The sequence below is a fragment of the Heterodontus francisci genome, chromosome 32, assembly GCF_036365525.1.
Source record: "Heterodontus francisci isolate sHetFra1 chromosome 32, sHetFra1.hap1, whole genome shotgun sequence".
Classification (NCBI taxonomy): Eukaryota; Metazoa; Chordata; class Chondrichthyes; order Heterodontiformes; family Heterodontidae; genus Heterodontus; species Heterodontus francisci.
In genome coordinates, this window is record NC_090402.1 from 6,848,119 (window position 1) to 6,871,305 (window position 23,187).

The 23,187-nt window shown below is 42.9% G+C and overlaps 1 protein-coding gene across 4 annotated transcripts in view; it reads right to left on the minus strand.

Moving 5' to 3' along the window:
- The window catches only part of LOC137347587 (serine/threonine-protein kinase N2-like), a 40,099-nt gene that overhangs the window by 5,258 nt on the left and 11,654 nt on the right, over positions 1-23,187 (minus strand). For all 4 annotated transcript variants that reach the window (XM_068012109.1, XM_068012110.1, XM_068012111.1 and 1 more), the window contains 13 exons: positions 22,890-23,097; positions 20,618-20,800; positions 20,207-20,316; positions 13,255-13,398; positions 12,734-12,809; positions 12,224-12,410; positions 11,357-11,468; positions 10,650-10,735; positions 9,999-10,065; positions 8,385-8,476; positions 4,338-4,514; positions 2,555-2,617; positions 977-1,053 (listed from right to left, as the gene is read on the minus strand). In XM_068012109.1, coding sequence (XP_067868210.1) covers positions 977-1,053; positions 2,555-2,617; positions 4,338-4,514; positions 8,385-8,476; positions 9,999-10,065; positions 10,650-10,735; positions 11,357-11,468; positions 12,224-12,410; positions 12,734-12,809; positions 13,255-13,398; positions 20,207-20,316; positions 20,618-20,800; positions 22,890-23,097 — 1,582 coding nt within the window. The remainder of the gene's footprint in view (positions 1-976; positions 1,054-2,554; positions 2,618-4,337; positions 4,515-8,384; positions 8,477-9,998; positions 10,066-10,649; positions 10,736-11,356; positions 11,469-12,223; positions 12,411-12,733; positions 12,810-13,254; positions 13,399-20,206; positions 20,317-20,617; positions 20,801-22,889; positions 23,098-23,187) is intronic.

Consider the following 23,187-nt stretch of genomic DNA (forward strand, 5'->3'; position numbering starts at 1 on the left):
AGACAAAACAAAATTTTGGCCTATTTAGGAAATACAAGCTCTGAAATTCATCTCTGATCCCTGAAGACAAACAGGCTTCATGAGACGCCAGTGATTGGGAGCCCCCGTCTCCCCAGCCATCAAAAAAAAAGCATGCATCAGGCAGTGTTCAGCTGCCAAAAGGAAGTATTGCTAAGAAGGCAGCAGTTTTTGCTGGAGTCGCTCCTTTGCTGGGTCCTGTCGGTTAGCAAACAAGATTACGTGAGCCACAGTTGCCACCTGCTGACCATCTGACAAGAGGCTCCCATACACCCCATCCCGGAAAGCCCTCCTCTGGTAAATGACTGAGAACAGGGGAAATCAGCCTTTGGTCTGAGTCTATATCAACATCATCTCTTTCTACTTACAATTTTGACTTTCTCCATGTAACACTCTCCTGCAACTTTTCAACCTTCTTAACCAAGTACATTCTTTTTAAGATTAACCAACACTTCTTTCCCTTCTCAATGTATTCTTCAATTTTCCTTCCTTCTCTTAAAAGATTCTGACTCTTGCTGGGGGTATGATCCTGCAGCCCTCTAGTACCTCACTCTCACACCATTCTTCATTTCAGAGTTGAGTGGTGCTTGGCTGTTCAAATCACTGGGGCATCAGAGTTTAGCCCAATGCTTTTCCCATCCACATACAGACACCACCCCAGCAGGAGTCACAGGCCAGAAATGGGACTGCTGACTGATTTCCCTACCCCACCTCTCCAGATGCTGATGACCAACTGCCAATATTGCCAGTTTGTGTAGCATCTCTACCCACTAGGCAATTGGGAAAGCTTATTTAAAATGAAAAGGAGAAACAGAAAATGCTGGAAATGCACAGGTCATTATCTGTGAAGAGAAAAGACAATCATGTTTTGGGCGTGTTGCCTTCATTACAACTCTGCATTAAACAATCCATTATATAACCTGGTTTTGCTTACTTCAAGGGAAACAAGGAAGTTTACCTTCTTTACAGAGCCCAAAGTCACCAATTTTAATATAACCTTCAGTATCCATTAACAAATTGTCCAATTTCAGATCCCTGCAAGAGATGAAGGCAAAAATCAGTTACAGATCTACAGTCATATTTATTGCAGTGCAGGTAGAATTGAATGCAATCAGTTACATAAATCACATACATCGTCATGTCTTCAATCACTTCCCCTGTAAGCGATTCCAGCAGTGTGGCACTTTGCAATTGTTGAAAATGCCAACAGAAGACAACATAAGTGAATTTATTTGTAATAAACATATTATACTGTTAAAATACAGGCTCAGCATACTACAATGGACAGTAGAAGTACAATGCAAATTCAAACCTACAAATCCTCAAATTTCTCTCTTTCGAACAGTGGTTTTCTTCAATCTCACTTTCAACTTCAACCAGAAGAATGAGAGTTGGTGCACTGGGCTTCCCACATCCAGAATCAATACATCTTTGTGAAACTGACACAGCGGAACTGGTAATCTTAATTCTTCTCTTGCCCTGGCCTCCCTTTCCTGCTCAAGACATAGGGCTGGATTTTACCAGCCCCCCGACGTCAGGAGTCATGGTAGGGGGCACAGAAAATTCCTCTGGGAGAGGCCCGCCACGGGCCTCAACACCAGGAAGGCCCTGCCTCATATTACCAGTGGCAGAGAGGCCTTGTGGCGGCTCCCCCACCACTCGGCGACAGGAGCCCAATTAAAACATCATTTACATGAATTAACATGAATAAATACCTACCTTGTAGCGACAGCCATCCCGCTTCAATGAGTTCCGGCAAAGGGCCGGAATACACGTCTTCGGATCTCCATTTGGAGATCTGAGGCAGAACAATGGTGGGGAGAGGGGAGGAGTTCAGTTTTCAGGGCAGTTGGCGGGGGCATAGAAAACGGCAAAGCCTGAAGCGATTGGTGGAGGGGATGTTGTGAAGGGGCCGAAGGTTAAAGAGAAGAAAATTCTGGGGTTGGGGCAAGGTTGGAATTGAGACACAAATTTTTTTGTGTGTGGGGGGCGGGGGAGGGCACTTTATAAATTAATGAGTCATGGGGAGGGGGCAGGGAGGAGATTGAAAATGCTAATAAAGTTTTTTTTAAATTTAAACAGACCTGCACCTTTAAAAATTTAAAATGGACCTGATGGGCTTGAAGCCCTTTAAAAATTGGCACCAGCGCAGTGGCACCAGACACCATTGCCCGGGACGGAGCGCCCGCCCCCTCTACATCAATCGTCGGGGTGGACATTCCACCCCCTCCACGTGGATGAGCCACTGTGCTAAATATCATGGCAACTCCGTGGCGTGCATCCCGCGCATGCGCTGCTCCGTTTTTCGGCGAGCTGGAAAAATTCAGCCCATAGAGTTCCAACACAACACAGAGCCCTCCATCTAGTGGCTGGGATGAGAATTGCCAAGAGTCACTCAATGATGGCAAGTAAACTTCCAATCCTGTAGAATAAGAATGGGGCAGTTTCTAAGTTCACCCTTATGTACACACTCTTCAAAAATGACTGAGCTAGTGAAGAGTTACTAAGACCAACAGTGTATTTAAGCCATGGTTACCTGTAAACTATATTTTTCTCATGTAGAAATTGCAATCCGAGTATAACACAGGCTGCATAAAACCTGGAGAGATGCAACAAAATAAGATCACTCACTAACCTAAAGACAATTTGATTACAATAATAAATGCACACAGATTCTTAAACTCATCACCTTACCTACGATTAAGATAACATTGAGCAAAATCAGAGGTTATTCAGTCTATTACAATCAACTCCGCCACTGCAGTTTATCTTTTTAATCCTAACTCTCCACCCAGTTTCTATCTCTCTTACCTCCGAGTGATTATATCTCCCTTTTAAACATCTCAATTTATTCTACATCCAAGACCTTGTGATCTATATATCTCAGATATTCACAAGCTTTTATCTGAACATTCTTGTTCTTAAGTTTGAATTTAATGTTCCTTAGTTCTGGATTCTCCTACTAGATCAGCTGTAATTCACAATGAGTGTTTGAAGTAATGAAGGAAAATGACAAATCAGATCACCAATTAACCCAATAAATGTATTTTTAAAAATTAATTCTTGGAGTGTGAGCATTGCTGACAAGGCCAGCATTTATTGCCCATCCATAATTGCCCTCGAGAAGGTGGTGGTGAGCTGCCTTCTTGAACCGCTGCTGTGTGGTGTAGGTATACCCACAGTGCTGTTAGGAAGGGAACATAACATGTTAATGTGGACCATAACCCAAGTGTATTTAATCTCTCAGGTAGCTAAATAATTTCATCCCATTGATGGTATGAAGTTTATTTTCCTCTCTCAGTAAGGCAACATATTTTTGCTAGTGCTGGCTACCACCAACACATTTATCACCTGATTACTAACCATTAGGTCAGTGAGGTTTTTAAAATTATTGGATTTAAATAAAATAAACAGGATGGTTATGATGTGATTGGAAGACATGCTTAAAAAAAACATAAGCACGAGTTAGGGTGGAGGCCAGAAAATATTTCTCCCATTCGTTAGAACAAGCCACTGGCAGCTATAACAAGAATGGTTGTGCAATAGTCCATAATGTGCCTTGGCACATTCTTGACAGAAGCAGATATTGCTGCATATCAAAGTGTGCATTAGATAATGAATCACAGCTAACTTCTGCAGCTTGCTATGGCGCCAGGGAGCAATCGCACCCAAAACTGTTTATTGATTTCTTTCTCTAGAATTAGAATTACCAGTGATTGATGCACAAGATCACATTAATATTAGTGGATGAGCCCGCTTGCTTTTTCCTCACTTTCCCTTTTGTCTCTGTATGAATAATACTTATTTTAGCCTCCTTGGGTGCTGAATTTTTTTTGTTTTTAATTACTATTCGCTGAGGATGTGGGCAATGATGGTGAGGTTTACATTTGTTGCCCACCCCTTATTGCCCTGAATAGCCGAGTGGTTTGCTAGGTCACTTCAGTAGGCTGTTAATAATCGATCATATTGTCGTAGTACTGGTCAAGTAAGGACAGCAGGTTTCCTTCCCTAAAAAGGACATAAATGAACCAAAAAAAAAAAACCAGTTGGGTCTTTATGACAATCCGGCAGCTTCATGGTCACTCTTATTGATCAGTTTTTAAAAAAATATTTCCAGATTTAAAGAAACTGAATTCAAATTCAAACTGCCCTTTTGAACTTATGCACTGGATTATTAATGCAGGGCTCTGAATTACAAGTCCAGTATAACTACTACTCTATTGTACCCCTTTTCTCCCTGAATGAATGACTTACCTCCTAATGTCCACATCACAATGCAACACATGGGATCAGGTTCCAAATTCTCATGAACCACTTACCGAGCTTGGGGTTCAGAGAAGACATTGGAACGAATGTGCATCATTAGGTCTCCTCCGGGTGCATACTCCATCACAAAGCAAACGTGATTTGTGGTTTGAAAGCACGCAAAGAGGTTCACAAGGAAAGGATGCTGTGCAGAACTTGCTGTCTCAAAGATTCGCTTCTCACACATTAGGCTAAAATAGAAAGCAGTAACAGACTTAAAAATATAGTAGGGTTGAGTTCAGTAATCTTCATTTATGTATGTACACATTTCTGCATAGCAAATAGCATTTTAAATGTAATAATTAGTCCAGTCTCATCAAGAAATTAAACAGATATCATGAAGAAGTCACTAGCATGGATACAAGTATATCTATTTATATGAACGTATATATTTACATATATAAAAAATATACACTAACATTTTTGCCTTTAAAGATTGAAACACTTCTCACACCTTTATAAATAAAATAAATAAAACCTTTCACAGATAGTTTGTAAATTGTGTTTTCTTCACCTTATTCTCCATCCTTGTAGCTGTTCCAGTACCGCTACAACACTGGCATCTATCAGACAGTGTGGAAAATTGCCCAGGTATGTCCTTATGTCCTGTCCATAAAAAGGACAAATCCAGCCAATTACTACCCCAACAATCTACTCTCAATCAGCAAAGTGATGGAAGGTGTCATTAACAGTGCTAGCAAGTGGTACTTACTCAGCAATAACCTATTCACCAATATGTTAAGTTTGGATTCTGCCAGGGCCACATAGCTCCAGACCTCATTACAGCCTTGGTCTAAACATGAACTAAAGAGCTGAATTCCAGAGGTGAGGTGGAGTGACTGTCCTTGACATCAAGGCAGCATTTGACTGAGTGCGGCATTAAGGAGCCCTAGCAAAACTGGAGTCAATGGGAAGCAGGGGGAAAACTCTCCAGTGGTTGAAGTCATACCTAGCACAAAAGAAGATGGTTGGTTGTTGGAGGCCAACCATCTCAACCCCAGTTCATCACGGCAAGATTTCCTCAGGATAGTGTCCTAGGCCCAACCATCTTCAGCTGCTTCAGCAATTATCTTCCCTCCAACAAAATGGCAGAAGTGGGTTGTTCGATGATTGCGTAGTGTTCAGTACCATTCGCAATGCCTCAGATACTGAGGCAGTCCGTGTCCGCATGCAGCAAGACCTGGACATCATTCAGGCTTCGGCTGATAAATAGCAAATAACCATCATGCCACACAAGTGCCAGGCAATGACCACTGTTATGACTGAGATGGGAGGAGTGCGCTGTCTTTTCTAGTTTAGGTCACACATATTTTAAATGTTTACCCAGTTACTGATCCAGTCAATCATATGCTCTACTCTTTATCCCAGAATAAACTACACAAACCAGGTTTCTTTAATATAGAACAAAATTATCAGTTTATAAAACAAAACTTATCCAGTAACGAAGCAAAGCATTAACACACACACACTGAAATATGAAAGTTCCCTTTTAAAATCCCCCACACACAAACTCTCACGTAAACTGAAAAAAATACAGAAATTCTCTCTGCAGAGGTCTGTTATAAGACAAAAAAATACTTTGGCCAAATACTTGATAATTCTTGGAGAAAAAGAAAGATAAAATATGGAAAGATGTCAGTTGTCCCGGTTGGTCTGGCGACAGCATATACTGGGTATATGGTGACGAATCACTGGGATCTTTTCTGAAGCAGTTCGTTCTGGAGATGTCGAGAAATCATCTGGTAGGCTTCCAGGAGAAATGTGGCATTAGGGGTTTCAGCCAGTACACACTTGAATTGCAGGGTTTTTCCAAAGACAGGACGAAAGAGGAACTGACACTCTGGACTTCTCAGGGTCTCTGACAGAGGTGCAGGGAAGATGAGCTGCGGTTTCTTTCTTAGCAGGCTGACCTTCAACTGCTTTTCAAACACTGCCCACAAACCCCAACTGGACTGAAAACAATCCAAACCCTAAACAGAAAGTCAACCTCTTGACCTCCATAAACCTCGACACGTGGCTTCTCTGTAAACATCTCCCCTTAGTCCAAGGTTCCTGTTGTTTATTTATCTTAAGGTAGGTGATCTCCAGCAGAGGTTAGTTATAGCACTCCTTAAGTGTTTTCAGTCAAGTGTCCTTTCAATGACCCCAGTGGAAAAAAAAAGTCCATTATTTCTTCAGGTTTCCAAATGAATCCATTTCCACAATTTAAATAAGAGTTCTTAAAAACAGATTTTTAAAAAAAGCCTCTCATAACACCATCCCCAATGAGAGAATCTAACCACCTCCCCTTGACGTTCAACAGCACTACCATTCCTGAAACCCACACAATGAACATCTTGGAGGCAGAAACTTAACTGGACCAGTCATCTAAATACTGTGGCTACAAGAACAGGTCAGAAGCTGGGAAATTCTGTCGTGAGTAATTCACCTCCTGACTCCCCAAAGTCTGTTCATCTACAAGGCACAAGTCAGGAGTGTGATGGAATACTCCCCGCTTGCCTGGACTAGTGCAGCTCCAACACTCAAGAAGCTAGACATCATACACAACAAAGCACTCCGCATGATCAGCACCCCATTCATCACCTTAAACATTCACTCCCTCCACCATCAGTGCACAATGTGTACCATCTATGAGATGCAATGTAGCAACTTGCCAAGGCTCCTTTGACAGCACTTTCCAAAACCACAACCTCTACCACTCAGAAGAACAAGAGCAGCAGATGCATGGGAACACCACCACCTGCAGGTTCCCCTCCAAGTTGCATACCATCCTGACGTGGAACTATATCATTCCTTCACTGTCACTGGGTCAAAATCCTGGAACTCCCTCTCCAACAGCACTGTGGTGGTACTGAAGCCACATGGACTGCAGTGGTTCAAAAGGCGACTCATCACCACCTTCAAGGGCAATTAAAAATGGCAATAAATGCTGGCCTTGCCAGCGATGCTCAAACCCCTCGAATGAATAAAAAAAATATTGTTGCGGCACTGAATGGGAACGCCACCACTGCAATCCTCCAGCAACGACCGCCACAAATTCGGAAACTACTTCACTCTGATACACCCCTTTAGTAGATTACCTAGCAGATTAGCATATGCATGGCAAGTGGTTGTCCATCGGCCCTCTTTCTTTCCCCTGCTGCTGCTCCCAGTAAAGCAGCTCCCAGAGCTGGTGAGGCCAGATGAAAACTCGGTCTTCGGCTGAGCCTCAACTATACAATACAGCTAGACACCAAGAGGTGAACAAATAGCTCTCAGATATTCTCCTTCTATCTCCCTTCCTGTGGGGAAAACCCTTGCTCACTACTCCTTGGCTTCCGCACAATGATACAGCAGAGAAGAACTCACCATGTGAGGATTTATTGCATCTAAGTTATTAAAGTATGTGAATCAGTAGCAGCTATGAATCAAACAGCTTCAAGAGTTACATCTCAAGCACATTATCGATCAGGAATGTCCCATACTCAAATTCACAAGTTTGAGAATTATTTTCAGTCAGATCTCACCCCCACAATGATATACCACATGGGAAAAAAGCACATGTTCTTCATCCAGGTCCAGGATGTGTGAACTCTTCCCACAGTTTACAGTTACACAGAAGTTCCTTTTAAAAATTGTAACTTTCCCTGTTGCTCACTCACTCCCCAGTGAGTCAATGAGTTTATCAAGCAGATTCCATTCCCAGTCTGTGCTGACTTAGCTGATCCCTCCGATTCAGGAGAAAATTCAGCCAGGACTTTTCTTACCCGCTGCTGCAAAGCGTACATGCATTGACAGGCTTGACTGTGATGCCCCCTGCAATCGAAGATCTTTCAAAATCAAACCTGACTCCAACACTGATGTATGTTCATTTTCCAGCAACGATCACATACTAGAGTCAGTCAATCTGCGAGAATGGTAGCCAACACTCACGTATGAATAATAGGTAATTGAGACCACCTAATGCCTATGGCACCATACCCCAGGCAGAAAATAGTCAATACCCTCAGTAAAGTTGGAGAATGGAAAAAAAATTGGGAAAAAAACATACTGTCCTTGTTGCACAGGTAGCAAACACCCACCTGTCTACCTCATCTCGAGACACTACATTTTCTTTCTTCAAGGCTTTAATAGCGAACATTTTCTTAGTCAGCTTATGTTCTGCTAGCAGCACCTAGAATAGAGCAAGTTAGTTAGAACAGAACAACAACTCTCAGGTTTCTGAAAGTGAGGGCCCATAACCCCAGAGGTGTACAAGAGGATCCCAGGATGCCAAAGGTCATGTTTCTGCCCCTACCATAGTGTCACATACCCATATGCACACTTCAGCAGGGGGGCACAGCAGCTGCGAATAAATTTTCCCCTCCTGAATCTACAGACACGAGGGCAGCTTCTAAATGGTCGCATTCCTTCCCTGTTCATGGAGATCAGCTAACCCAGCACAGAGCAGGCAATAAAACTGGGCCTCCTGGTCCATCTGGCTCAGATGTTCTAGATAAACTTGCTGAACCAGACAGGAGCCCAGGATAAAGATCGTTATACAAGACTCAAGACTTTTGTTACTTTGGCATATATTTACCTTACACTTTTATCTGCCAGATATTTTTCTTGGAATCAGCTTCACAAAGCCACTACAACCTGCAAGCGTCTTAACTTGCCCAACATTTAGGTAGATGTAGCAAGTTTCTCTTTTTTTATTTTAATTTTTTGACCGTGTGCCTGTTTTTCCATGCTTTGAGACAGAGCTGCTCATTATTCTGCCGTTGACACTCTCTCTGGACTAATGCTTTGTCTTTCACCATAACCATTAACATGCTCTTTGTCTTTGTCCCATGACAGCTTTTCCCATAATCGACACCCCCCCCACCCCCACTTCACTCGCTTAAAACCTAATACTTTTCTTACCTTTGCCTGTTCTGATGAAAGTTCACAGACCTGAGACGTTAACTCTGCCTCTCTCTCCACAGATGCTACCTGACCTGCTGAGCATTTCCAGCACTTTGTTTTTATTTCAGACTTCCAGCATCTGCAGTATTTTGCTTTTATTCCCATAAAAGTAAGATGCTCAATCCACTTAAGGAGGGACTAATATCCTTGAACCCAAGGAGGTATCCATACCAGACAAAAACCTACAACAGCCAACACTGAATCTCTAGTTGGTTCTATTGCTGTCTAGCTCTGAAATACAGCCAAAGATATAACTCTTAATATATTCCAGAACAAAGAAAAAAAAATCAAAACATTTGTCCAACTCAGGCTTGCAAGATGCTTTAGTATTTGACATTGTAGTTTTTGTTTTAGAAAAGATATTTGCTGGTGAGGGAAAATCTTTTAAATCTTAAAGCTTGTAAACTAAAAGCCCGTAACCTTGTAAGTACCTGGAAAAGTTATGCTAATGATATAATAGTGCCGAAGACCCTGTAGTTAATACACATCAGCAAATTAAACCATTTTTTGTTCCATGAAAGAAAACTAGAGATGCCAAGAACATAAACGCAAGCAAATAAACCCCATCCACATATCAGTGCCTTTGAAATATAGTCTTTTGCATCCCAGACAGTGCTGTGTACTATCTGCAACTTACAGAAGCAACTAGCAGTAAAACGCGTTTGAAGAGCCAAGTAGCAAGAAACTGAAAAACATAGACTGAGAAAGATGACCAGAACTCCCAATTCATCACCAATGTTCCCCCATACCTTTCCAAAGTGACCTCGTCCCAGCAAGGCAACACAACAGAAATCTTCAATATGCAGTGTCTGCTTTCTGCAAGGAGATATTGGAATATTTATTTTAGTAGGGACTGCACCAATAACTATCAACCAGTTTTGAAATAAACTGCTGGAAAGGCACAGGAAGCCAGTTAACATCTGAAAGGAAAAACAGAATGATTAACACTGCAGTAGTTCTGATGAAGAATCTCATTCAGAACATTAACCTATGTTTCTTCCTCCAGCAAAGTGAAACAGCCTGAAAGTATTTGCTGTGTCAACTCATACACAAAGGATAGTAACTTGGGAGAGATGAAGGATTGCAGGAATCCATGGAATAACACCTCAATACAAGTTACAGCTTTCATGAAAAAAATATTAACTTCAAACTCCAGCCTTATTTTGTGTCAAGTCTCAAGAGGTTACAATGTGCAGAGGAGCAATCCTACATCTGCTCAAGATAAAAATATTTAAAACGAACCAAATGAAGGTCCATCTTAGGAAGAAATAAGATCAAGATCCAAGCTAATGAGGTCCCATTTACAGTGCTGAAATGGAGTTCAACTTCTTTTAAACTTGACCTACTTGAGCTGCTTATCTGTTCAGATATACAGAACATTGATAATGGTCAGTCCTTACCTCTGTGTAACCCAAGCTTGATTTGATACCTCCAAGGCTTGGTTATTCTGTTGAGTCATCACTTCTGTTCCATTTCCAATTGCACGCTATATATAAAAGAAAAACTGAATAATCTGAAGAACACCAAAAATTTCAGTAGGGAAATGAATGAACAAGATATGGTCTTGAACAAGATATGGTCTTAAACAAGATTATGGATTTGCATTCCATCACACAGTACAGCAAATTATGGTTAAACAACTTTTAAATATTAAGCAAACACTTCTAAAGAAATAAAGTAGCGTATGTACCAGAAACATCCCAAAGTACTTTACAAATAATGAAGTACTTTGAAGCGGAGTCACTTACATAGGCCAGCTCAGTAGCCAGTTTACACCCAGCAATGAGATGAAGTGACCGGTTATTCTATTCTTAAGTGTAGTTAGTTGATTGAGAAATATTGAGTAGGGAGTTTTCCTGATAACCTGGCCAATCTCCACCTGGATTCTAGCAAGTTAATGTGCAGCTACAATCAAAGTGTTCCACTTAAATCCCATGTTTATCTCAAAATCTGCACATCACACAAATTCCCAGCATTTTATTAGGTATCCCTTTCCTTTTAAGAAAGGTTAGAAGCCATTTTCTAATTTTTCCAAACCCATTATATCACCAGTGTTATTACCCTTTCCCTCCACTATGCCCCTTCTCCAATAACTAGCATTTCTTACCTGGCTGTCAGCAAGTGAAAGTATCCTTTCCTCTGAAGTGCAATGTATAAAAAGCAGAGGTGGCTTGGAAGGAGGCTCTGGACTGAAGTTTAGGTTGATAGGTGTAAAGTCCCTACACATAGACACACACACACACAAATAATCAAAACAAAAGACCAAGACAAAACACGATCTCACACATGGAAGACTGTGTTTACTATTGCTTAGAACATTTGGGAGTCTAGGGTGCATGTTTTAGAAACTGAAAATATAATTTGAATTTTTTCAGCAGGTTCACATGCTAATCATAGTTCTTGTAACTACAGCTTTTAATTTATTTGAATGGCAACCAATTCCGATATCTCATCTTTCCTACAACAATCTGGATAATTAATTCATGGGATGTGGGTGTCACTGGCAAGGCCAAAATTTATTGTCCATCTCTAAATGCCCTTGAAGGTAATTGCATTCAAGAAGGCAGCTCATCAGAGTGACTAGCTATGCCATTTCAGAGGGCAGTGAATAGTCAACTGCATTGTTGAGAGTTGAGTAACACAGACTAAACTGGGTAAGGATGACAATTTCCTTCCCTAAAGGACATTTGTGAACCAGATGGATTTTTACAACAATCATGGTCAACAATACTGGCTTTTTATTCCAGATTTATTTACTTGAATTTAAATGTGGTGGGATTTGAACTCATGTCTGATTAGTCCAGGCCTCTATATTACTAGTTCAGTAACAGCCACTATGCTACTGTATCCAGAGTCAGGTATCACAGCCATGTATAATCTGTCCTCACAAAAATCTCCACACAAACTTTTCAGCAGAGGGTCATTGGATGCCATTACAAAAGGAACAGAAAAGCTTTTAGATCACACAACTTGCCTGGGTTCTGGTGACAAGGTGCTGAAAGTGTATGGTGCTCGAGCTGGGGATGTGAAACTGGAATCGGCTGGAGGCAACGGTGGACTCATTGTTGTTATGCCACTACAAGGAGGCAACATACTCATCATTAGACGCCCCCAAGTGGCAATATTAATATTCATCTGTGAAGCTCTCAAAAAATTTTTCCCTGTGAAAAAGATAAAGGTGCTCCAGTTAGAATATTTTCAGTGACCATCCCTCATGCTTATGCACAGACTAAGTAATTACGGCATCACAGCAACCCCCTGCCACCACCCACCCCCCAACTCTTCCCAAGCTTTCAGCCAACCTTTCTTCCTTTAATGCAGTCAGGTTTGAATCATTAAAAAAAATCCAAAAAATAAAAAGATTTTGTGCTATTTGAAATTTAACAAAAAAAAGTTACAGTTCTGTGCGTTATAAAAAAAATCTGTTACATTTGAAAATTCTATAATATTTTATCATCAAGCAACTAGAATTGATACAACCCACCTTTCTCTTTGGGGAAAATTCGATTCTGCCGTCGTAGCTTTGGGTATCGGTCAATGGCAGGGTTGCAGAAGATCACCTGTTAACGATTCACACATAATTGTTGAGTTCACAAAAACTTTTCATTCATACTGAATATATTCAAAATACAAATGAAACAATATCCCCAATACCTTCATGAATGGATGGAGTATGCGTGTGAAAAATTGTATTTTGTCTTTAAAAAAAAGACTCCTTCATTGGCAAAGCAGTTTCAAGCACAGTATTCCATAGAATGTTAATATTGTAGTTGAACACTACAATTCTTAATCTCAGCCATGCCATTTTGGACCTGAGCAGACAGCAGGACAAGTATCACTCATAGAAAGGGAGGAAATTCATTGATCTCCCCATCCTGCTCTCATACGTCTCTCAGAGGAAGGTTATGCTGTCGCATATGAATTGGCTTGAGTGGGTCAACTATTGAGCAGTGGAAAGCACAGCATGTGATCAACAAGCACAAAGAGGAGGAAGAACAGACTCACCTCTGCAGAAAGCACCCCCTGTGGTTCTAAGCACAGATTCATCACATGGCACTGATTGTCCAGGAAATCTTCAAGTCGCAGGAACTTTACTGCGCACAGCTCTCGCCAGTCCCGCCAGTAAACAGCAATTTCCAATTCACGAGACTACATAGAAAGAAAACCAAAACCCAGAGTAAGTCTAAATGCTACACTAACATAAACTGTGATTGTTAATAATTAATACGGACACACATCATTAATCAGGCAAATAACAATTTCTCACAATTAAACAAGTATGCTAAAAACTTTACTGCAAAAATTTTTTTTAAAGTTAAAGAGGTTAGAATATAAGGAATAGGAGCAGGCGTAGGCCATTACTCAAGCTTGCTCCGCTATTCACCAAAATCATGGCTCACCTTCTACCTCAACTTCACTTTCCCACCCTATCCCCATTTCACTCGATTCCCTTTGTGTCAAAAAAATCAATCTTAGTCTTGAATATATTCAGCGACTGAGCATTCACAGCCCTGTGAAGTACAGAATTTCGGATTTTGCAACTCTTTGAGTGAAGAAATTTCTCCTAATCTCACTCCCAAATGGCTGACCCCTTATTCTGAGACTATGGCCCCTAGTTCCAGAATCCACAGCCAGGGGAAACTGTCTCCCAGTATCTACCCTGTCAAGCCCCTCAAGAATTTTGCATGTTTCAATGAGACCAGCTCCATTCTTACACCAACCATTTGAATTGCATGTCAAATTAATAGTGAAGAACCTGAAGGAATGCTCTTTCTGCATTTCTACTTGCTCAAGGTGTACCTGGTGATTATGCCAAGTGCAGATAAAATGCAATACATAGTGTTGACTTCAGTACAAACATTTCACAATCTGTGGATCATTGTGGTGATGATATATGCATAAGAGACTCAAAAACATCTCGATAAGGTTCATGGGTCGCCCTCAGTGGCTCTGTAACATTTAATTGGTACAGTTGGAAAATATAAGAACTACAACAAATATCAGTTTTACGGTCTAACGACAGAAGGAATCTACAAGCTGCAAGATTTTTTTTTTTACTGAAATGATCCGGTGGGCGCAGACTGGTCAGTATGCCGTTAATACTGAATGAGGATAGTAGACTTTGGGTCAAAGTAACAGGAGTTTATTTACAAGGGTCTTATCTCTAAGGCATCTACATTAACACTGAGCTATAGGAGGTTCAGTTCAGACTCGTGACATCGCATCCTGTGATGTTTAAGATCTATATACATAATCTTGTCAGCAACAGCTAATGTACATTATACCACAAGTAGCACTCTTTCCTTCAAATCAGAAGGTGTTGATTCAAGCTCCACTTCAGGACTTAGCTTGACACTTCAGTGCATTAGTGAACAAATAAAGCTAAAGATCCCATGGCTCTATTCCATGTGTCCCGGTCCATATTCTTCCCTCAACTAACAGAGTAGCAGTGGAAGGGAGTTTCTCAAAATGGAGACGTGTGACCAGTGGTGTTCCACAGGGATCCGTGCTGGGACCACTGTTGTTTGTGATATGCATAAATGATTTGGAGGAAAGTATAGGTGGTCTGATTAGCAAGTTTGCAGTCGACACTAAGATTGGTGGAGTAGCAGATAGTGAAGGGGACTGTCAGAGAATACAGCAGAATATAGATAGATTGGAGAGTTGGGCAGAGAAATGGCAGATGGAGTTCAATCAAGGCAAATGCGAGGTGATGCATTTTGGAAGATCCAATTCAAGAGTGAACTATACAATAAATGGAAAAGTCCTGGGGAAAATTGATGTACAGAGAGATTTGGGTGTTCAGGTCCATTGTTCCCTGGAGGTGGCAACGCAGGTCAATAGAGTGGTCAAGAAGGCATACGGCATGCTTTCCTTCATCAGACGGGGTATTGAGTACAAGAGTTGGCAGGTCATGTTACAGTTGTATAAGACTTTGGTTCGGCCACATTTGGAATACTGCGTGCAGTTCTGGTCGCCACATTACCAAAAGGATGTGGATGCTTTGGAGAGGGTGCAGAGGAGGTTCACCAGGATGTTGCCTGGTATGGAGGGCGCTAGCTATGAAGAGAGGTTGAGTAGATTAGGATTATTTTCATTAGAAAGACGGAGGTTGAGGGGGGACCTGATTGAGGTGTACAAAATCATGAGAGGTATAGACAGGGTGGATAGCAAGAAGCTTTTTCCCAGAGTGGGGGATTCAATTACTAGGGGTCACGAGTTCAAAGTGAGAGGGGAAAAGTTTAGGGGGGATATGCGTGGAAAGTTCTTTACGCAGAGGGTGGTGGGTGCCTGGAACGCGTTGCCAGCGGAGGTGGTAGACGCGGGCACGATAGCGTCTTTTAAGATGTATCTAGACAGATACATGAATGGGCAGGAAGCAAAGAGATACAGACCCTTAGAAAATAGGCGACAGGTTTAGATAGAGGATCTGGATCGGCGCAGTCTTGGAGGGCCGAAGGGCCTGTTCCTGTGCTGTAATTTTCTTTGTTCTTTGTAACAATACCATTCATCTCACTGTTGTCAATGAGACCTTGCTACAAACAAAATGGCTTCCACATTCACCTATACAACAGGGAGCATGCTAATCTAGCCTATGTGAAGCACTTTGGGATGCTTGAGGCACATAAGATGCTGCATAAAAGCAAGTTATCTAACAATGATTCCACAATTTTAGCAAGCAGAATTTAGTCATCTATCCTTCGATAAGTCATTAGTGTCTAGATCTTTACAGTTATGTGACGGTGCTGCCTCATTATGATACTCTTCAGGGCATTATCATTTCAAATGGAAGGGCTGGTAATATTTCAATGTCAAATAGCAAGCTCTGGTGGATCAGTTAGATTTGTTGATGGAGAAAGCCATGATGTCAAATTTGCAGAAGTATATTTCACTATGCTTCTTTCGGTTGTGTGTTTGCGTTAGTTATGAATTTTACAGCACCATTTGGCCTATCATGCCTATGCTGCCCCTCTAAAATAACTAACCATTTAGTCTCACTCCCTACCTTGGGGAGACGGTGGCTTTTTAAAAAATTCATTCATGGGATGTGGGCGTCGCTGGCCAGGCCAGCATTTATTGCCCTTCCCTAATTGCCCTTGAGAAGGTGGTGGTGTGCTGCCTTCTTGAACTGCTGCAGTCCATTTGGGGTAGGTATACCCACAGTGCTGTTAGGAAGGGAGTTCCAGGATTTTGACCCAGCGATAGTGAAGGAACGGCGATATAGGTCCAAGTCAGGATGGTGTGAGACTTGGAGGGGAACTTGCAGGTGGTGGTGTTCCCATGCATTTGCTGCCCCTGTCCTTCTAGGTGGTAGAGGTCGTGGGTTTGGAAGGTGCTGTCTAAGGAGCCTTGGTGCATTGCTGCAGTGCATCTTGTAGATGGTACACACTACTGCCACTGTGCGCCGTTGGTGGAGGGAGTGAATGTTTGTAGATGGGGTACCAATCAAGCAGGCTGCTTTGTCCTGGATGGTGTCGAGCTTCTTGAGTGTTGTTGGAGCTGCACCCATCCTGGCAAGTGGAGAGTATTCCATCACACTTCTGACTTGTGCCTTGTAGATGGTGGACAGGCTTTGGGGAGTCAGGAGGTGAGTTACCCGCCTCAGGATTCCTAGCCTCTGACCTGCTCTTGTAACCACGGTATTTATATGGCTACTCCAGTTCAGTTTCTGGTCAATGGTAGCCCCTAGGATGTTGATAGTGGGGGATTCAGCAATCGTAATGCTGTTGAATGTCATGGGGAGATGGTTAGATTCTCTCTTGTTGGAGATGGTCATTGCCTGGCACTTGTATGGTGCGAATGTTACTCGCCACTTATCACCTGGATATTGTCCAGGTCTTGCTGCATTTCTACACAGACTGCTTCAGTATCTGAGAAGTCACGAATGGTGCTGAACATTGCACAATCAGCGAACATCCCCACTTCTGACCTTATGATTGAAGGAGGGTCATTGATGAAGCAGCTGAAGATGGTTGGGCCTAGGACACCACCCTGAGGAACTCCTGCAGTGATGTCCTGGAGCTCAGATGATTGACCTCCAACAACCACAACCATCTTCCTTTGCGCTAGGTATGACTCCAGCCAGCGGAGGGTTTTCCCCCTGATTCCCATTGACCTCAGTTTTTCTAGGGCTCCTTGATGCCATACTCGGTCAAATGTTGCCTTGATGTCAAGGGCAGTCACTCTCACCTCACCTCTTCAGTTCAGCTCTTTTGTCTATGTTTGAACCAAGGCTGTAATGAGGTCAGGAGCGGAGTGGCCATGGCAGAACCCAAACTGAGCGTCACTGAGCAGGTTATTGCTAAGCAAGTGCCGCTTGATGGCACTGTTGATGACACCTTCCATCACTTTACTGATGATTGAGTGCAGGCAGATGGGGCGGTAATTGGCTGGGTTGGACTTGTCCTGCTTTTTGTGTACAGAACACACCTGGGCAATTTTCCACATTGCAGGGTAGATGCCAGTGTTGTAGCTGTACTGGAACAGTTTGGCTAGGGGCGCGGCAAGTTCTGGAGCACAGGTCTTCAGTACTATTGCCGGAATATTGTCAGGGCCCATAGCCTTTGCAGTATCCAGTACCTTCAGTCGTTTCTCGATATCACGCGGGGTGAATCGAATTGGCTGAAGTCTGGCATCTGTGATGCTGGGGACTTCAGGAGGAGGCCGAGGTGGATCATCAACTCGGCACTTCTGGCTGAAGATTGTTGCAAATGCTTCAGCCTTATCTTTTGCACTGATGTGCTGGGCTCCCCCATCATTGAGGATGGGGATATTTGTGGAGCCACCTCCTCCAGTTAGTTGTTTAATTGTCCGCCACCATTCAAGGCTGGATGTGGCAGGACTGCAGAGCTTAGATCTGATCCGTTGGTTATGGGATCGCTTAGCTCTGTCTATCGCATGCTGCTTACACAGTTTGGCACGCAGATAGTCCTGTGTTGTAGCTTCACTAGGTTGACACCATATTTTGAGGTATGCCTGGTGCTGCTCCTAGCATGCCCTCCTGCACTCCTGGCTTGGTGGTAATGGTAGAGTGGTGGATATGCCAGGCCATGAGGTTACAGATTGTGGTTGAGTACAATTCTGCTACTGCTGATGGCCCACAGCGCTTCATGGATGCCCAGTTTTGCATTGCTAGATCGGTTTGAAATCTATCCCATTTAGCACGGTGGTAGTGCCACACAACACGATAGAGGGTATCCTCAATGTGAAGGCGGGACTTCGTCTCCACAAGGACTGTGCGGTGGTCACTCCTACCAATACTATCATGGACAGATGCACCTGCGGCAGGCAAATTGGTGAGGACGAGGTCAAGTATGTTTTCCCCTCTTGTTGGTTCCCTCACCACCTGCCGCATACCCAGTCTAGCAGATATGTCCTTTAGGACTCAGCCAGCTCGGTCAGTAGTGTTGTTACCGAGCCACTCTTGGTGATGGACATTGAAGTCCCCCAACCAGAGTACATTTTGTGCCCTCGCCACCCTCTGTGCTTCCTCCAAGTGCTGTTCAACATGGAGGAGTACTGACTCATCAGCTGAGGGAGGGCGGTTGGTGGCAATCAGCAGGAGGTTTCCTTGTCCATGTTTGATCTGATGCCATGAGACTTCATGGGGTCCAGAGTTGATGTTGAGGACTCACAGGGCAACTCCCTCCCTACTGTATACCACTGTGCCACCACCTCTGGTGCATCTGTCCTGCCGATGGGACAGGACATACCCGGGGATGGTGATGGCAGTGTCTGGGACATTGTCTGTAAGGTATGGTTCAGTGAGTATGACTATGTCAGGCTGTTGCTTGACTAGTCTGTGGGACAGCTCTCCCAACTTTGGCACAAGCCCCCAGATGTTAGTAAGGAGGACTTTGCAGGGTCGACAGGGCTGGGTTTGCCATTGTCGTTTCTGGTGCCTAGGTCGATGCCAGGTGGTCCGTCCAGTTTCATTCCTTTTTATTGACTTTGTAGTGGTTAGATACAACTGAGTGACTTGCTAGCCATTTCAGAGGGCATGTTAGAGTCAATCACATTCCCACTGTGTCACTGAACTAGTAATTCAGAGGACCAGGTTAATGCCCTGAGGACACTGGTTCAAATCCCTCCATGGTAGCTGGTGGAATTTAAATTCAATTATTTAATTTTAAAAAGTCTAGAATTGAAAGCTAGTCTCAGTGATCATGCCATGAAACTAATCACCGATTGTTGTAAAAACCCATCTGGTTCACTACTGTCCATTAGGGACGGAAATCTGCCATCTTTACCTGGTCTGGCCTACATGTGACTCCAGACCCTCAGCAATGTGGTTGACTCTTAACTGCCCTCTAAAATGGCCTAGCAAATCACTCAGTTGTCAAGGGCAATTTGTGTGGGCAACAAATGCTGGCCTAGCCAGTGATGCCCATATCCCATGAAAGAATAAAAAAACATTTTCTTCTTCAAATATTTGTCCATTTCTTTTTTTTTTAAAACTTATTCTGACTCTGCTTTCACCACCCCTGGTAAGAGCATTCCACATCCAAAAATCCTCTATAGAAAAAAAAACTAACCTCTCCCCTCATCCTTTTAGGTGATGATCTCAAGTTTCCGCACTCTAGCTGCTGACTCTTGACCCCATCTACCTCATCAAGATCCTCCCTGTGAATACCTGTCACCCTGCCCGACCCCAATCAATTCTCCTCTTAACTTTCTCTGTTGTAGTCAAGAGAGCCCCAGTTTCTTTAGTCTGGCCGCATAACTAAAGGCTGTCATTGCTGATGTCACCTTAGTGAATCTCTGCTGCACCCTCTTCCTAAAATGTGTCCAAAACAGCATACAATTCTAACCGCAGCCTAACCAAATGAGTTGTGAGGTTTTACTGTTGCCTCTGCTTTTGTGCTCTGCTCATTTATAAAATTGAGAATCGCAAATTCAGAATTTGAACCATGCTGACCAACAAAGCAAATTACAGTTTGCGTCATTAATTATATACCCTATCAAGTTCAATGCTGAAGGTCTGGTCCCATGCTTGATTCTTCACTGGACGCCAGTGTGTTTGTCCCACTATTCGATTGTCCAGTTTCAGAACAGCACTCGCTTCAGCTGAAATAAAGAATCTGACAGTTAACTCAAGCTCCAGATATCTTTCACTACCTTCAAATAATGTTCCTTCCTCGTTCATATATCTGCAAAAAAAAAAGTTGAAAGTGGTGACCTGCTTAAACAGTGCTGAGCACCTCCATCAGCCAGGCAAAAGGATGGACTGGCAGGTGTGGGGGAGCTGGTCATCTATCTGCACTCTGGGTAGCACGTACAGACCCAAGATAAGACAGGAGCACAAGTTCCACGCCCAGCCCAAAAAAGGCTTTCATATATAAATACATGTCAACAACTAAATACTCACTACTCGGCTCCTCTGATTTCAAGTAGCGACGTGCTGTATTACGCCTGTGAATATTCATCCCTGCCCGTGTCTTAACAGATGATACAGGAGTTCCTAGACTGGGTGATGCATTCGCCATCCACAAACGACCTGGGACATTTTCAAGAAGGTGCTGGCATCCTATCAACTTTACTTCCAATGTACCTGTGGAATTAAGTAGTTAGGGAATATGTGTACTGTTTTCAGGCACAGATTTGACACATGTTGGACTGTATACCAAGGTTTTTGTCCACTGGGGTGAAAATGTTAAGAAAATCCTTAAACAACATGCCTCCAGCCATCAGGGAGAGATTGGACAGTACCATGGGCATAATTTGGTAAAAGGGTGAATTCCAATTCAAAAAACGCAAGTTGGATTTTCTCAAGTTTTTGTTCTTTAAATAGAAAATTATATACAAATATAAAAAGCCCATCCCTTATTGATTTATACCCCAGTCTTCAATTCCACTGCACTCCAAATAAAAAAAAAGTCTGCCTAGCAATCTGCCAAGTAAGAGTCAACAGAAACTCAGACATCTGAACAAACCAGAACCGAGAAGCAACCTACTTGGGATTTTATGGATCAAGATAAATGCTTAACCATTTTAATTACCAGATTGAAAAGCTCTTTTAGTCTCTTCCTGTGCACTTTCCACCCAGTAACATCGTTGACCTATCAGGGCAAATAACTGAAACACAAACATCTGCAAGCCAAGATGGCAAAAAAAAAGTAACACTTCTTGGCAATAGTTCCACATTTGGTTCTGCTTCCTGGACTACAAATTCCTTGAGCAGGGGCAAACCCAAGACAAACCACAGACCATAATAACCAACATAAGTTTTAGGTGGCAAACTATGTTTTCATGTGACTAAAAAAACAAGTTTTATTAGCATGTTGTGCTGGCAACGGACAATGCTGCGTTAGCACAGCTACTCAAGATTATGACAAGCCTGTTTCATGCTTGCAATCCTCTACACACAATACAGTGCCAGTCACAGCTTTGTTGCACTGGGTAAGCACCCTGCAAAGATCAGGTACTTTCCCACCTGGGGCTGCGGCTGGTGTGTTTAAATGATACATACATATAGTCACCATCTTCAGCTGCTTCAATGACCTGCCCTCAAATATATCAGAAGTGGCAACATTGCACAGTGTTCAGTACCATTTGCAACTCCTTAGATACTGAAGCAGTCCGAGCCCGCATGCAACCAGGCCTGGACAACATAAGTGGCAAGTTACATTTACGCCATACAAGTGGCAGGCAATGACTATCTCCAACAAGAGAGAATCTAACCATCTTCCCTTGACATTCAACAGCATTACCATCGCTGAATCTCCCACCATCCTGGGGGTTACCATTGAACAGAAACTTAACTGGACCAGCCATACAAATACTGTGGCTACAAGAGCAGGTTAGAGGCTGGGACTTCTGCAGCCAGTAACTCACCTTCTGACTCCCCAAAGCCTGTCCACCATCTATCAGGCACAAATAAGGAGTGTGGTGGAATACTCTCCACTTGCCTGAACCAGTACAGCTCCAACACTCAAGAAGCTCAACACCGTCCAGGACAAAGCAGCCAACTTGATCAGCACCCCATCCACCACCTTAAACATTCACTCCCTCCACCACTGGCACATAGTTGCAGCAGTGTGTACCATCTGCATGATGCACTGCAGCAATTCTCCAAGCCTCCATCAGCAACATCTTCCAAACCCATGACCTCAACCACCTAGAAGAACAAGGGCAGCAGACACACAGCAAGTATCCCTCCAATAAAAACAAGGAATGCTGGAAATACTCAGCAGGTCTGGCAGCATCTGTGGAGAGAGAAGCAGAATTAACGTTTCAGGTCAGTGACCCTTCTTCAGAACTCCCTCCAACTCCCTTCAGTATCCCTCCAAGCCGCATACCATCCTGACTTGGAACCATTTTGTCTTTCCTTCACTGTCATTGGATCAAAAACCTGGAATTCACTTGCTATCAGCACTGCGGGTATAGATACACCACATGGACCACAGCAGTTCAAGAACATGGCTAACCACCACCTTTTCAATGATAATTTAGGGATGGGCAACAAATGCTGGCTTTGCCGGCGAACCTCTCATCCCATGAATGAATACAAAAAAAACCCCTCAGTTTCTTGCATCACCCTGTACTAATAGAGGCTTGCAATCCTATTAATTTAACAGCCAGCACCATTTCCTAATAACCGAAAAAAAGATAAAATGGAAAGAAGAAACAGGAGCATCTACCTGTAAGTGCTGTTGATTTGATAAAAGCCAGTGAGAGGTACGATGCACCGACACGGGTTAGTGCTACGGAGGGTGAATTCACCATTTTCAGCTCTTCTTTGATAACTTCATGCTTGGGGTGACCATTAGGGAGCTCAGTTAGGCGGCACTCTAGTGACATGCGAAGCAGATCCATTTTCTGGGCTGACTCCTGTAGCCGTGACTGCGCCTAGCGTCAAATGCAAACCAATTTTCTTTTCTTAAAAAAAAATCTTGCTGCACATTGTAAAAATCGTTACTTTTGAAGCAGTCTTTTGAG